Source organism: Numenius arquata, chromosome Z (genome assembly GCF_964106895.1).
Source record: "Numenius arquata chromosome Z, bNumArq3.hap1.1, whole genome shotgun sequence".
Lineage (NCBI taxonomy): Eukaryota > Metazoa > Chordata > Aves > Charadriiformes > Scolopacidae > Numenius > Numenius arquata.
In genome coordinates, this window is record NC_133616.1 from 11,386,057 (window position 1) to 11,402,416 (window position 16,360).

The window sequence follows — 16,360 nt, forward strand, 5'->3', positions numbered from 1 at the left end:
GCTCTTGAGGCCGCTTGTTTAAAGGGTGGAGTAGAGATCACTATTTTTACAGAGTTTATGTTGTCTCTGCTCTGTTGTCAGGCTCAGTTACGCCGACACTCCCCGAGTTGGGTTGTGTTTGTTTCATGCATGAGGTATCAGGCCCTAGTTTGTGTATGACTTGGCAAAACCAGGCAGATCTTAACCTCCTGCTTCTTGGAGCCACAAGATCTAATACCTACAAAACTTTTCCAACAGCCTGTTGAAAGCATTGCTCTTGGCACATGCTCCTTAGCATAAAGCAGAAACAAATTTCCAGGCTGTCTGACCAGATCTTGAATCTAACCTTTTGCAGGACTTTTCCATGCAGCAGTCCTAAATGGAGAAGGCTGGTAGGCTGGCCAGCTACATTTATAGCTGATTTTTGGCATGGTTTTAATTTTATTACATACAGATGTTATTCTGTGGTTTAGCTCCTAAATCTGTCTGCCTGAGAAAACAGCCACTTTCCCAGTGACTTGGTCTCAGTGGTTAGACCAAGGACTGGGCACTCAGCCATATTTATGTACGCTGAGTTTCCACTGATGAATAATTTAAAATAGTTTTCAGTGGCAGTGAAATGATAACTTGGAGCACAAATCCCGTTCCTTCTTTCCAGTGGTTTTTGACTGCAGTTTGCAGAAGCAGAAAGTTTGGGTTTCTGAGACATATAAAAAAGTTTCAAGAAAAAAACCCTTCTCATCTGATAGCCCTTCCTTCAGGTTTCCCCTGCCTTTTTCCTCAATGCTTTTAGTATCAACAGGACACGATAAGACATGCGTGCTTGGATCTACAGCCAAAATACCCTGAGCTGTGGTTTCCAGGCATAGCTGGGGTAATGCTTGACTTGACCTAACTTTTTGTTTATTGTGGTCATCCAAGAGGCTTCATTTCTGTCCAAACAGTTCCAGAAACAAGTAACAGTTGTCTGGTCTGTCATAGTTGAGAACCGCTGGTTTAGGAGACACAGCAGTTGGACGTCACTCTCCTCTGTTGGTAAAAATAAAACCACTGAGGCACCGTTGCCCTGTGCATGCGGTCAGTGGTGGTTCTCCTTTGGTGTAGCCAGAGGAGAGAAAGTTCTGTTTGCTGATGTTGTTGGATGAGGCACCCTTTGCAACTAGTTGTGGTTGTTCTTGCTTTAGCCAAAGGTATTGGCTGTTATCCAGGAAGGAAAATGAAAATCTTGCCTCTAGAAATTAGCCTCGTATTTTGGCCTTTAGGGATACCAGCTCTGAGAGGGACAGATGGCTATGGCAGGCCAAAGACCTTCCATTCAGTTTTGAACCAGGTTCTTAGCTGGCCTTCAGAAATGAGTTGTCCAAGAAAGCCTGCCCTTAGGTACCACCATATGATCAGGGACAGGAGAGCAATGCCTTGAGTGAGTTTCATTTGCTGTTTTATATCCCACTGTTTCATGTTCCTGTGCCATCCCTAAGCTGTTTGCAGCTATTTCTGTGGCTCGCATAAAAGCCATTCCTCTTGGAAACTGCATCTCTCACTGTGATGAGAAGCCAGGCTCCTTTCCTTGCTGGAGCAGGTGCACACACGGTTTCATTTTCGGAGCATTGAGGAGCATTTGAGATCCTAGAATTCAAAAGCACGTGTCAAGTGCATCATCCCTGGCTGCACAGACCCTGGAGTCAGGCTGAGAAAGTGGGACTGCTCCTGACTCCCCCAGCCAACCCTGGGAAGAACAAAGGAGCTCACAGCACCTCCAGCTGCTACCAGCAGCAGCACTCAGCTTTCTGTTTCTGTCCCCTCAAGGGCTGCCCTGCCTACAAAAACCAGAAAGTCATTGAGGTATATAGAGCCTCTTGGAAGCTGCCGTGTGACCCTGAGCTCTGCTGTGTACCCTGTGTCCTGGCAAGGGAGAGGATACCCAGAGGGCTCCAGCCCAGATTAGCAGTTCTGGATGTCTACGTGCCTCTCTGTCCATCCTGCGTTTCCATCGCTCCTTCTGGCAAGGCAGTCGGGCAGGCCTGCTGGCGGTGAGCAGCATGGGCAATGTCCTCTGCTGTGAGCAGGACAGACAACATCATCCCCTGTGAGAGCTAAGCCATTCGTTTCAGGGTTGCTGCAGGTCTTTGGCCTCTGCTGCTCCGCGTAAGCCAGTGGTGCGTGCAGACAGCTCTGCCCCTGCCTGCCGGTTCCTCTTCCCAGGACCAGCACGGGCTCTGTGACCATGCTTCTGTAGCCCGGTAGGGTTTCGGGCTTTGTCATCTATTCCTATTTACATTAAAACCATTTATCTTTTCTGTGGCATTTATTCCAGGACCAGACTTGGAGCCCCAGGGGAGGTGACCGGAGCAGCACTTACTGTATGGGAGGAAATGTGCGAGTGTTGGGAAGTTCTGCTTTTAACAAACAGCTTTATCTTTCGTCTGCTTTGATAATACTGGTTGCTCTCAGGAAAATTCCTGAAGGGGCACATAACACAATAGTTGAAGCTTTGCAAGCCTGGACCTCTTGGGCTCTGCTTCTGTTTTCCTATGGGACACCAGACTAGTTACTCTGATCTCTCTGTACATTGTTCTCCCCATTGTGAAAGATGAGAAAAATGTGTCTGAGGAAAGCAGTGAAGGATTAAGCACTTTGAGGGTCTTGAATGCAGCCTCTGTGGTTGTTCTGAATCACCCAGTCGGACAGATGGGAGCTGATTTGGAAATGTCTGGCACAGCTAGATGTGTTTGAAGAAAGGGAAAAGCACATTTACCTGCTAACACAGTTTCGTTAGTAATTAGAGTTCTTGATGAAAACAGTCCACAGGCAGAGACCAAAAAAAGGGTGATCTGAAAAATTAAAAATTAGGGATGCTGTATTATTTACAGAGTTATTGGAGGGAAGAGGGGAAGGGTAACAGTTAAAAGCACTGAATAGCTTAGACGCTAATGCAAGAGTGGATAAACAGGAAGAACTAGATGTCTTAACACATTATTTAATAGGTATAATAGACACGTGCTGGGATAACTCATGAGGCTGGAATATTAATAGAAAAGAATAATATCCTTATTCTGGAAGGATAACAGAGGTGGCAAGGGAAGAGATGTTTTCCTTCTATGTTCATGTGCTTTGAGATCCAGTGTGAAGAAAGAGAAGAACAAATTGCAGATCTCTGAGTAATGCTACAAGGGTAAAGAACACAGGCACAGCAAACCAAGAAGAGCTGTCTTTGGGGGAAAAAAAAAAAAAAAGAAAAAAGAAAGAAAAAGTTTTCTGAGTGACAGGGCATGGTGGTAAATGAGGCATTCTAACTATGCAGGGGCAGAGTTGGAGGGGACCATAAGGGAACATGACCTGTTCACCCAGCACAGCATTTTGGTGCAGAGGTGGGTAATTTTTTACAGCCAGAGAGGAGGCTGTTCCAGAACTGATTCCCTCCAACAGGGAGGAGCTGGCTGGTCCTGTGAAAGCAGGAGGGATTGTAAACAGGAATGATTATGAAATGATGGTATGACACTTAGGAAAAAGTGACAATAGCAAAGTCTTTAAAATGGACTTCAAGAAGGAAATCTTCAGTAAATATGAAGAACTAGTAAGTGAGACCTCATGGGAAGGAAATCTGTGGTGGAGGGAGAATTAAACAGAGCTGTTGTTTCCTTAAATAATTTATATTAAGGGCACAGGTATAAGTTATCATCTTTCAGGAAAAAGCACAAAAGACTGAGTGAAATGACGAAATCATTTCCTTATTCACTTCAGGCAGAGGAAGGATGCCTCTAGAAGGTGCAACACAGGTTGTTTTATCCAGCACAAACTGTGTGGCAGAGGGTCAAAGTGAGAAAAAGCTATTGAGGACCTAAAAGGCAATAAAAGATGTTCTGTAAGAGTTAGGATCTCTGGGGTTCTGTAACCCTTCTAGTAAGAGTGAGATCAAAGATGGTTTATGTCTGTTACTCAGTGAAAAAAAACCCTAGCCAATAACGCTAAGAAATCTGGGTTTGTTGTTTTGTTTGTTTTTTCTTTAGACATCTAACTAATAGTTGCCAGAAACAGAGGAGAAGGAAGGAGGTTTTGGGCTGGAACAGAGAGGGAATGGGTTGGCTAAGTAAGGTAGAGCATGGCCTGGAGCAATGCTGCCTTTGAGAGTTTCTAGTGCACAGATAAGCAAAGCTCAGAAGACTGGGAAAAGAGCAAGCATAGCATCTGTCTTGACACAGGGGAAAAGAAAAGCTGGGAGATTATAGATATATTGGCTTCACCACTTGGGTAAAGGTTGAAGTAATCCAACAAACCACATCAAAGTAGCTAGAAGTTTCTGTGTGGGAAAGAGAGGATTAACAGCCAGCAGTCCCGAAAAACTGCATCAAACCAAAATTAATTCTGTGTTAGTGATAGCCAGAGGGCTAGTGAAAAAGCTTTGGATAGCTGTCATGTATCTTGACTGACTCTGGTGGCATTTTTACAAGTAAACTGGAGTTACATGCTCAAGATAAAATCACCACACAGTGAGTGCCAGACTTTTCAGAAAAAAACCCAACACCTGACAATAGTTATCAATGACTGATTATGAAACTTGAGAGATTCATGAGGGATGTATCCTGAGTCTGGTATCCAATATTTTCTTCTACATCTTGGCTGGCAGAATAAAGAACACATTTATTAAATCTACAAGTGGTGCCATGCTGGCAGGAGCTACAAGCGCGCTCAAAGATAGGATTAGAGTTGATTAGTTGAAGAAATGCTCTGAAAGAAATTGGATGCATTTCAGCAAGGACAAATGAAAGATTCGCCTTGCCAGATGAGGCATCAGCTCTGCCAGAAAGGATCTGCCAAAATGGATCATATTCTGGAACAGCATCAGCTGTGTGCTGGTAATGCATAAGGATATTATTTTGTTACTTGTACGTGAATTCCCATGTCAAATATGCATTGTCTACAAGACAGGTGGAGTGTTCCCCTGTGCTCCAGTCAGCTTTTGTAAGGTCTTAGTTGCAAGCCATGGCCCATTTTGGCTCTGCACATCCAGACCAATGTGAACTAGCTGGAAGCCCACTGGAGAGCAGCAAGAGTGATGCTACTTCTGACAGACTGACCCATAAGGAGCGACTGAAGAAACTGGAGTTGCTTACTCTTGGGAAGAGAAAATTACAATAAGGCATAACAGCGTTTAATACATAATGAGCTTGTCTGTGCCCTGAGTCCTTGGCAAGTAGAACAAGGAACTGGGGGAACAGAGGAGCACTGTTGACCATCCCAGTAGAAGATACAATTTGTTTAAATTGAAGTTATGAGTTTAATGTCAGATAGTGGGGAAAAAACTCTTCCAGGTGAAGGATACTGCAGTCCTGGAATAGGCAGTCTGAAGAACAGCCATCACTGGAGCTTTCTAGGACATTTATTGGGAGTGTGACCCTATCTTGACGTAGAGGATCAATATGATGACTTTTGAAATCCCTTCCAATAGTTTTTGATTTCATGATAGCTATGGTGGTGATGTCCCATCTGTGAGATCATGCTAGGAGATGTTCTTGTACTGGGGAAAGGTCACTAACAGTAGAGTGAGGGCAACAGCCCCAGAGACTTCAAGGGGAAGAGATGGAGCATGGCAGGAGTAGAGAGAACCACTAGTTGAGTGATAATTCTTGCCCAGGAGAAGGTGAACAACCTGTAAAACCGGTGTTGGCATCACAGTGGGATGTGTGCTGAGGAGACTCGGAGTATGGGCTGAGAGTCCTATGGTACCAGTCCGCAGCGCTGCTCTATTGGTGTCACCAGCCTCTTTGTTTCCCTGTCTAGGGGTGGTTAAACAGAGCACAGATTCCTGGTGACAGTGCCTTTTGGCAGCTCTGCTTGCTTTTTCTGATGCTTCACTCATGACTGTATTGACTATGTTTACCTTCAAGTGTGTCTGATGTGTTTCCTCTTCTTTGCAGAGCAAGAGAGACAACTTCAAGCAAACAACCGGGATTTTAATCTGCAGTTTGAATATGCTGTAAGTAACCAGCGTATGTTGTTTCATGCAGATGTAGTCGCAGATGTAGCTGCATCTGCTTCTTGTCCTGAGTGTTGTTTCAAGGGGGTGACATGACTACACACTAGCTCTGAGTCTGCCAACACGGCAAGCACATGCCAGATGAACCATCAGAGGTGGTTCATCGTTGAGTCAGCCAAAAGGAGTTCTGCCTTTGGAGTCAACCCTGCGAATGGGCAGTGGAAGGAGATCTAGTGCTGGAAGAGTGCAATGCAGTGACTGTACACACTTCCAGAAAATTATTTGTAAGGCAAAAGCTTTTGCAGGACCAGGCTCCGAGGCCTTTCAGTAACGGAACCGGGGGCGGGGGGGGGACGGGACTTTTCTGTTGGAAACGTGTCTCCATTTAAAGTAAAACATGAAAGGAAATGTGTCAGTTCCTCAGCTCTTGCAGTGAAATCCTCTCTGGCAGGAAAATTTTCAATCTGGCCTTTGTGGCTTCCTGCCAGCTTTATTTCCAGCTCCTTAACAGCCTACTTAGGTTCATGTTGTGCCACGAAATCTGTGACTCCGAGGAGCACTATGACACGGGCTGTCTGTGACCCAGGTCTGCCAGGCTACATTGCCAGGCAACCCATTGGGCAACTTGATTTCCAAAGCCTGTGGACCATTTGCTGACGTTGTGTGCAGAGGAGGGCCAGCTCAGTTGCTAGATCTGTACTGCCTGGCTGCAGGGTCATCTCCTCCCTCAGGCAATCCTGAAGCTCCATTCTTTCACAGCGTTTGCAGCTGCCAACTGATATTGAAATGAATTTTGTCAGTTTTTGTCCTTTGCATGTCTGAATTCCAGTGGTGAAATTTTCATCCTTCGGTTTTACTCAGGAGCTCCTTTAAATCATATTTTGGTTTAGCAATATTACAAGTATTTTCTCAGTAAGAACTGGAAAAACTCAACATTCAGAACATTTTAATTTCTTGTCAGATAAAAAGTCTGACTTACTTGCCAACACCTTTGCTAAAGATCTTAATGTAGCTGATCCATTGGCAACGTGAAGTGGATGGTTTTCAGTGGTCACCTTGCACCCATGAGATAAACAACAGAGATTAGAGACTTCCTAGGTACAGAGCTGCTGCACGGGTCCTGAACATGAAATGAATTGCAGTTAATGCAGGTAAAGAACTATGCAGCATGAATGCCTTATCAAGCCTGGTGATTTGAGACTAGAAAAGTGCATTTCATTTGCGCAGAACCTGCCTGTAGAGTACTGGGGTGGGTATTCCCACTATGTATGGATTTGTGATCTTCCGTTGAACGATTGCAATGTAGACTGTGTGCAGTAGTGGGGCAGGAAAGCAGGAGGGAGATGTACAATGATGTCAGGGTAGAGAGAACAAGCAACAATTCGGATTCGGAGCCTCTTTCTGTGAAAAGCCATTCATAAGATTGACTTTGCACGTCACTGCTTCCCAGATGATTGCTTATATGCCCAAGGCTTTGCAAGCAACCAAAATTAAGGACTGTGAGACCTCTGGAGAGTTTCAGTAAGATTCTATTGATCAGGTATGAAAGTGGAGGCAGCCAAAAAGCCAGCTCAATATAATCTGCTAAAACTTGGCAGTAAACTTCAGTAATCCTACCCCTCATTTTAGTCAACTGTGGCTCATGATTTCTGCAGTCCAGTGTAGACTGAGGCTTAGGAAATCTAAAAAACTCTTCAGAAAGAGCCAAGCCTTGAGTTGGTGAGTGAGTGGTGAGGTACTAAATGACTCTAAGTGGTGATGGAAGCACTGCCTTAACTGTACAGGGCTGCATATCAATCCTGGGCTGCTTATTTTCAGTAAGTCCTGGAAAAAAAGTCCAATTTATTAAACCCTCATTACCATGGTGTATGAAATGGACTAACCTTGCCCATAGGTTACTTCAGATCCGATGCTATGGATTGCTCGGTGCATCTGGAGACGCCCAAAAAGGGAGATAGTCTCCTGGTACTCTCCCATCAACATGTGCATGGTGCCCTGAAAGGTATCTCTTCCAGTCCTGTAGTCCATTGCAAGGGTCAAATCTGAGCCCCTTCCTCATGTTCAGATTTGTCTGCCTGCTAAGCATCAGGATGGGGTCCAGGGGAACCAAGACTGTCCAAATGCCAGAGCCTGGCCTGGGATGCTCAGGGACAGCAGTTGTCTCTCAGTGTGTTGAAATTTTCTAGACAGAGTAACTTCTGTCTCCCTCAGCCACAGTCCTCCCTCAAGATGACTTCCCATCCTCATGTATTTAATTTGACCCGTGTACAAGCAAATGACAGAAGCATTGGACTTCATTGTGGTGCTCAGCTCTTTGAGGCATGAGGATCGGCATACACGGGCAGCCACATGGTGATTTGAGTCTTCTTTACAGAGCCAGCAGCAGAAGAGCCGTCCTCCAGCTCTCGATCCCACAATGAGGACCATTAGTCCTTGTCCTCCTGCACAGTTGTCCTGTGTCCTCTCAAGGCACAAAGAAGGTTGTACCAATAGCTATTCCAGCCAGATAAAAGGGACACTGGGAGAAGCTGGAAGGAAACACAGCAATGTAACAAGGCTTAGAAAATATTTTAGACAGTGAAAGCACAAAAGTGAGATTTAGTTTTCTTGTTAACTTAAGACCACGTTAGCCATAAAACCTATAGAACAGGTTCTTGTAACAAAGGAGGTGAGGCAGTAAATGTTTCTTTAGGGTGAGGCAGTGAGAAAGGCTAGAAAGGAAAAGAAAGGGAAATGCCAGCAGAGGCGTTGTGTATTGCCTTACTGCTACAGCCAGGCTGTATGTTGCAGCTAGTGTGAAGGTTTCACCCTTTCACTAAAAAGAGAGTTTCCATTATGTAGGCATAGATCAAAGGTACAGAGATGCTTTGTCCTTGTTTAGTCTCAGTGAGAACAGGGAAGTGAGAACCTACAGTCGGAGGTGGGTGTGTTGTCCTTGAATAGCTGGTGGTTATCGTCCCTTCCCGGTGCAAAGTCTACAGGATATCTGTGGAGGGAGGAGAGAGTTGTTGAGAAAAACTTGAAAACTCTATTGTGTGTGGAGTCTGACATCAGCTCTGGCAGCTGCTGAAAGCTGGCCCTCCTGGTATGAAGCAAGGCTCATGAATACGCTCAAACCAGCTTTGCAGGAACCTGATGCTGCACCTTGGAAAGCAGAGTCTGCCAACGCGTGCGAGGGCACGTCCAGATCCATCATGCTTGGAGTTGCAGGAGAGTTTGGAGGGCAAATTGCCTCCCAGAGAAAATATGCGAGAGGCCAAGCTGCAGTGTGTCCCTGCCATGCTGCTCCAGCCGTGCAGCCTCTTTAGCTGAGCACCACCGGGCAGAAGGGTTGGACAGTGCGGGAGGCTGGCCTGGTGGGGTGGGATGAGGAGAAGGGGAAAAGAGCTGCACGTGGTAGAAGTCCCCTTAATGCAGAGGGTTCGTGGTGAGGCAGAGGGACAGTGTCAGAAGAAGAACTGAATGCACCCCATGGGCACATGAAATACGTCATGGAAGATTGGATGTCTCCTTCATCTGCATGGACAGAGGCAGTAGAGACTGAGAGGGGGACAAGGGAAGCACCTCTTATCTGAAGAAGCCTCTTATGTGGCCTCTGATGATTTTTGCTGTGGTTAAATAACCAGGAGGTGCCTGCAGTTAAGGGCAGCAGCTCCAAGCAGTGGCTGTGGCAGTGCTTGGGTAGGTCAGGGTTTATCTGGACTTAGTGTGAAGGCTGAAGCTGAAATGAGAGCGCTCAGACTGCTGCAGCCCCAGACATCCTTGGCCTTATCCTGCACAGCAAGAACACAGTAGCTTAGAAAAACAAAACAAACTTAAAACAAAGTGCTGTGCAGTTAACTGGAAGGGCTGAGTGTGAAGGTATGTACTACCCACCAGATCACAAAATTAGTTAGGAATGACTCAGAAACCAAGCGTGAATGAGTGGCATGCAAAGGCACTTAATGCAGCACAAAAATGGACTCAATATAGGTCTGTAAAAATGAAAAGTCCAAGCCCTAATCCTGAGTTTATTCACACTGCAGACAGGAAGATTCTTCCTGACCTCAGTAAGAGATTAGCCTGTGTAAAGACTGAAATAAAGTGCAAATCCAGGTACCTGATGTGGACCAGCAAGATTGAAGGGCTTTAATGAAGGTTCTTATCTGAGGCAATTCAATCTGTCTGCACTGTCCCCAGCACAACTGCAAAGGGGACTGCCCGGTGTGGGTCCACCACAATGGGTTCTTTGTCTATCAACACTCTGGAGAAGAAAATCTCTTCTGAAGACTTTTAATATGTGCTCTGATCCCAATTCCCTTTTATTTCTTCGCTTTCACATTGGAATTTAGCACAGCTGCCCTGGGACGTCACGAAGGGCTGTGAAAACAACTTTGAAATTGGCTTTCAGACAATAGGAGAGGAAATGCAGGGCCCATGAGTCAATGACAAATTTCATCTTGGATCAGGATCTGGGGTCAAACCAGCATCCTTTCTGCAGGACCAGAAGCAAGGGGGCTGCTTGGACTGTGCTTTTGTTCTCCCTAGTCACCTGACGACTTCTCTAGTGAAACAGGAGGGATGTATATGGTGAATACACATTGCCCTGGGCTGGATCGCAGCTGGGTTCTTATCTCTTTGAAATTTAATCAGAGAGCAAGGAGTTCTGGTACTAGGCTCAGACTCTGCTCCACCTCCTCCACTTGCATGCTTCAATCTGAAAAGTATGCCTGTTGGGTTACCTTCAAGGACCTTTCCAGTGTGGTCAGGATGGTGGCAGAGGCTGCCCTCTCCTCCCATCTCAACCTGCAGACGTTTCCCAGTGTTCATCACACTCAAGGCTGAAAGGAGCATTGTCTGATCATGTGAAAAGTGATCTGAGTAACCCCTGAAGGAACAGCTACAGCAGCAATCTGCACTGCTTGTTCTGCATTTAGGAAGGCATCAGCTGGATTCATCCGAAGACCAGTTGAGGCACAGTCAGGTAGCATCCAGAGCTGGGTTAGTAATGGGGCCCATCTCAGACACAGTGAGATGATGAACCAGGTCTAGGGTCCATCTTGGGAGCCCAGTCAGGAGCAGCAGGAGACAGGACTAAAGACAAAACTTGCTCCATAAGTCCAAGGTCCACCCAGGAGAAAGGGGTGGATAGGCCCATCTGGGAGACTAGGCCCAATGTTGGGCTGGAGACCGATACTCCTGAAACATAGCTCAGGCAAGGACTGAAGGCCCAGGGCTGGGCTTAGGTGGAGCTCCTGAGGCCTGGATAGGGGTTCTGGTTGGAAGCTCCAAGTAAGATCAAGGCCATTCCGGCATATTAGGACCCTGAAAGGCATAGAAAAGCTGAGCTGTGCCAGACATGAGCTGCAGTGAGGTTTATAGACTGTCTTTGGACTGAGTCCTCCTCTTCATCTTATCTTAAACCTCATGGAGACAAAACTCCTACCATATGGGTTGGGAGTCTGGTTATGTCAGACCTTAAAGAACAGGGTACAGTGGTTTGGAGTTTGCCTCCTCTGCACCACTCAGCAGTGTTCTGCCCTCCTCTTCCTTCTCCTCCCTGTCTGGCAGGAGCTTCAGGTACTGACCTGAGCTGGAGGAGAGAGCAATGTGGTCAAAAAAGAGACAAGATCTTTAGATCCTGTTCATTGGCCTGTCTGTGAGCAATGGTGCAAGGTTGTCAAGCCTCACCACCTCCATCTGCCTCCGTGTCTTCCTCTGTACCATCATGATGAGGATACTCACCACAGTAATGTTACATGGATTAACAGCTCCGTAATGGGATGAGTCCAGGCACAAGGAACGGCACAGGAAAACACAGCCAGTGACCACATTTTCCTAGAGATTTTCCTGGAAAACCCAACATGTGATGGAATCCTGGAACTCACTTTATTATTGCTGCCAGGAGGAGGTCAAGGAGTTACATATGTAAGAAATTCCCAAAACTGTTAAAAAGAAAAAAAGAAGAAAGAAGAAAAAAAAAAGAGGACTGTGGGTTGGATGTAGATCCTTTTAATTCTGGTATTCAGCCAGTCTTTTACTTCTGGGAGTAAGGATGAGGCCTTTACAAGGACCAGATGAATCCCATCAGCATCCTGTTGGCCTTTCCCGGTCTTCTGTTGAGTTGGGGCTGCTGCCCACCGTCAGGCATAAGGCAGTGAAGTTGGTAGGCTTAAAACTGATCTAGCCTGGCTTTTCTGTATTACCTATGAAAACAAAGCCTTCATGGCACCGCTTGCCCTGTTACACGAGTTTATTAAACATGCCCTTGAGCACATTCACAGCCATGTGGTCACATCGCTGGACATGGCAGCTGGGTGCTTTCAGATTGCTTGCTTCAGTTAAATGAAGTGCCACTGAATTGCTCTCCTGCCACCTCCTTGCAAGGATTTCTCAAAGCACCTGGGAAAGCCATTTCTGCTTCTCAGCTGCTTCATCGGTCTGTACCTTGGGCTGTCCAGGTACCAGTGAAGTCGCCAGGTGTCATGGCACAACACCTCCCCGTGGGACGGCCAAGGTTTTACTAGGACTTGCTTTGAGCCAGGTTGTGCAGCTGCTAGAAACTAACATGTCACTGAGCCAGGGGAATAAACTCAAATGGTCAATACCCTGCTATACTCTGCCTTTTCCATGTGCCACTCTTTAGCCCCTGTAATCTGGCTACAAAAGCAGCAGTGTCTTTTATGGCAAGGAGATAATTTGTTTGCTCAGTGAACAAAGGTAGGAGCCATCTGCTGAGCATTTGCCTGTGGTCAGACGTCACAGGCAGGCTTCTGAAAACACCCCCAAAGCAACAGCTCATCCGCCAGATCTGGACTTGTGTAACTGTGGCGCGATGAGCACTATTCTTAGGGACAGCATTTCGGTGGAGTCACACCTCCAGGAGGTGTGAATCTAGCCCCTGAAAAGAGCAGATGAGAATAATCCCTCACCCACAGACAACATTGCTCTCGTGTCAAGCTTTGCATCTGGAGAGCTTGAGGCTGATGGTGGGTACCCATGCTCCAGCCTATTCATTTAGGACACAGGCACACGCAGGGGCTGCCCATGGTCAACCAGAAGTCTGGGGCAGACCTGGGAATAAGTGTAAATCTCCCAATTCCCATCTTTGTGCTCGGCCTATAGAGCTGCTTTTCTTGGATGCTTGATTCTTACAAATCTATAGGAAAACCAGAAGCTCTTGTAAGGCCTCTTAATTGCTGCTTCAAAGATATTTCCTCTCCACCACTTTTCCCATATGGGATCCTCCCTCACTGAAGGCAAAGCATGGGGGAGGTAAGGAGGTCGATACGTTAGAGGCATTGCTTTATAGAATGATGGCTGTGTATGGACTGTTTCACACACAGGTTCCGGTGCTGCAGGTTACCGTAGTACCCCTCCCATCCCAGAGTCAGATTCTGGTACAGCTCTAAAGGACCGACAGGGCGTGATGGTGTTAAGCATCATGGAACAGGATCAGATCAAGAGCAGAAAGCAACTGAGATTCCTCTGTAGTCAGTCAAGAGCCCAAGCTGTCAAAGCATGCAGCCCTGGAGTATTACACGGAAACATAAATGATATCTTACACAGAGCTTCAGCTGTATCCTTGATGTGGGAACGCAGAGCTCTGAATTGGAAAGGCTGAAGTTTTCCCTAGTTTCTTTTTATTATTTAATATTGAAATTTCCTTGGCCCCTCAGGGCCATGAACAAGTTACTTGTTGAATGAGAAATCTTCATAGTGATTACAGGAAATTCTTTTTTTTGGTGCTTAGTTTTAATTATAGATTTTAGAATAATGAGAAGATCCACTGTGATACACCCTGTCCTTACCCTGAGGTCTGTAGTGTCCCAATGTCCCAAAACATGGTGTGTGTCAAACAATATCATGATCCTGAAATATTCTGGAGAAGATATTGGATGTCCAGATTCCTGCAGTTAAACATTTGGAAGCTGTTATGCCTGGGTTTTTTACCATGCCTAATGGCAATAGGAAACAAAATGAATAGCTCTGGTTCATTCAGTGGTTTTCCTGATGTAATTAATGGACAGAAATAGAAGGCAGGAATTGAAATAAACCACTCCCATTCTTTTCTTATCTACCTCTGAGACTTTTGCAGGCCACATTCTATAAACTTTATGTGAGTGTTTACTGAGTAGTTTTTCCCATGTTGTATGTAACCCTCTGAAATCTGTTGACGCACAGAGGTCAAGTCCCCTTACTTTTTCTTGCAGCCACTGTCTTTTTTTTTTTTTTTAAGTAAGTGGCCATGATATTTTTCTTTAGATTACTGAGCAGGGAGTATCTTTAGATCCAGGTTTTATTAAGAAGTCTGCCAGACTCTGTGTCTGGTGGACACAGGCTTGTCAAGCAAGTAATTTAATTCTCTGTGTGATGGGTTTGCTGAGAATGCTGCTATTCCATTGCTTCTGTTTTAGCACTGTCTGTGAAGCCTATGCACAGCACATATTCCGTGGTGAGGAATTTTGAAATAACCTAAATTTAACGATGCGTCATGACATTTAGATCACAGGCAGAATTAACCACCCAGGGATGGCTACGTGATGGTGGGAGACAAGCAATATTGATTATGTGATGATCACTGATAAACATCTTTTCTTGCTGGAGTGCAATCAATGGGAGGATTTGGGATTTCCATCTCTGCTCTTTTAAAGACTTATTCATTGGCTTGTATCATGAAGTTAGTGCTGAAGAATGTTGCTGTTCGGACATAGCCAGAAATCCAGTAACTGCCTGCAATGGAATAGCTTCCACCATACACACCTTATGGTGATAATCTTAAATAATTGATTTAATAGTGGAAACGTGAAGATGTGTGTCAGTTTAGAAACTGGGATCCTGGCTTAATGCATGGAATGCAAGTGGCCTGCGATTCGTAATTAGTAGTTCCTGTGCTCCCACTAGCTTAGCAATATCTAAAGGCTATTACAATACTACCATTGCTATTTTCTCTTCCATTGAACCAGTAAATTTATTAGTGAATGAAGATGCACCATTTAATAGCTGCCTCCTTGTACTGTCACACCTTAAGTTCCCTGGGAGGAGGCTAATAGGCATCTTCTGAAGAACATCTGTGGGGGAAATTTTAGATGCGCTGGCAATAGATGGCGTACATGCTTCCAGGACTAAACCTCGATGAGTGCTTGATAAACTTAATATAAGAAGAAAGTCTAGCACACCTCAATAACGAAGGGGCAGCCCTAGCTGGTGGGGTCAGCGTGATGGATTGGGCCCATCTATCAGGTGGCAAGAATTGGACCAGAGATCTCTGCTTTACATGGAAGAAAATACCCAGTTCTGTAATCTCAAGCTTGGGTCTTTCTCTGGTTTGAAGAAGACAGACTGGGGAGCAGATGTTGCTTGTGGCTGGAGGGGCCATCTGCAATTAGAAAAGGAAACTGGAAATAGGGAACAAAGCTGCAACTCGCTTACTGAAATGGCCGGTTCTCGTATTAGTGGCTGTTTGCACAAGACTACATTCAAGTGATCTTCGTGGAATAGAAACAAGCCACTGCTCTGAGAGAGGCTGCTGAATCAGGTGAAAATAATAATGTCACGTTCTGCTCCCGGGAGGATCTATCACTCCTGTGCGGTTGTCCAGCTGAATGGTGCTTCCAAGTCTCAGACAAGTTATTGATCGTTGACCAAAGATGCATTTTCTAACACTGCTTTGTAGACACTACCAGCAAAATGTCTTAGTTGCATCTTGGTTAGTTTTAAATTCTATTTGTGAGTTGTGTAAGTAGAGAGACTAATAAAGGGAAGATGTGTCTCTCTTTGTGAGTGACTACATGTACCTGTATCTACTTGCAGTTGCACTGGCATAAACCGGGCATCATGTTTTCACCAATTCCAAGAGGAATGCTGTCTGTTTATCCAGGCTGGGCATGACTATGTGGGGGAAAAGGAAATGTTTTTTGAGCTGCTGTTGGAAACAATACTATTGCTAAATATAACCAAGCAAAAACAGGGTTGAAATGGGTTGTGCTGTAATTTTGTTTCCTGTTTTATCAATCCTACTTATTTTCCCCCTTTTTTTTTCCCTACAGAACAATTCAATTAAAACATCGAAATACAACTTCTTCACTTTCTTGCCTCTCAACCTGTTTGAGCAGTTTCAGCGAATCGCCAACGCTTACTTTCTTTTCTTGCTGATTTTGCAGGTATGAATGCACTGTGCTGTTTCTAGCAGATTGTGTTATCTGTTATTAGAGCTGGTCTATGCAGTGATATTTGTAATAAAGTGCAAGCTATATCCCTGTTATGAGTTAGCATCTTAGTAAAACCTTAAAGTAGATAGAAAGTAGGGCAGGAAAAAAAGCAATTTCCTCTCTTACCTTTGGATTTGAGGGTTTGAGCTAAATGAAGAAAAAAATGTAATTAAAGTTTTCAACAAATTGTGTACATTTTTCATTCCCTGTCCTACTA

General features: G+C 45.2%; 1 protein-coding gene across 1 annotated transcript in view; it reads left to right on the forward strand.

Annotated features, from left to right (window-relative positions):
- The window catches only part of LOC141477545 (phospholipid-transporting ATPase ID-like), a 75,155-nt gene that overhangs the window by 13,887 nt on the left and 44,908 nt on the right, over window positions 1-16,360 (forward strand). Inside the window, exons 3-4 of the mRNA XM_074166754.1 lie at window positions 5,895-5,953; window positions 15,982-16,095. Of these exons, the coding sequence (XP_074022855.1) occupies window positions 5,895-5,953; window positions 15,982-16,095 (173 nt within the window). The remainder of the gene's footprint in view (window positions 1-5,894; window positions 5,954-15,981; window positions 16,096-16,360) is intronic.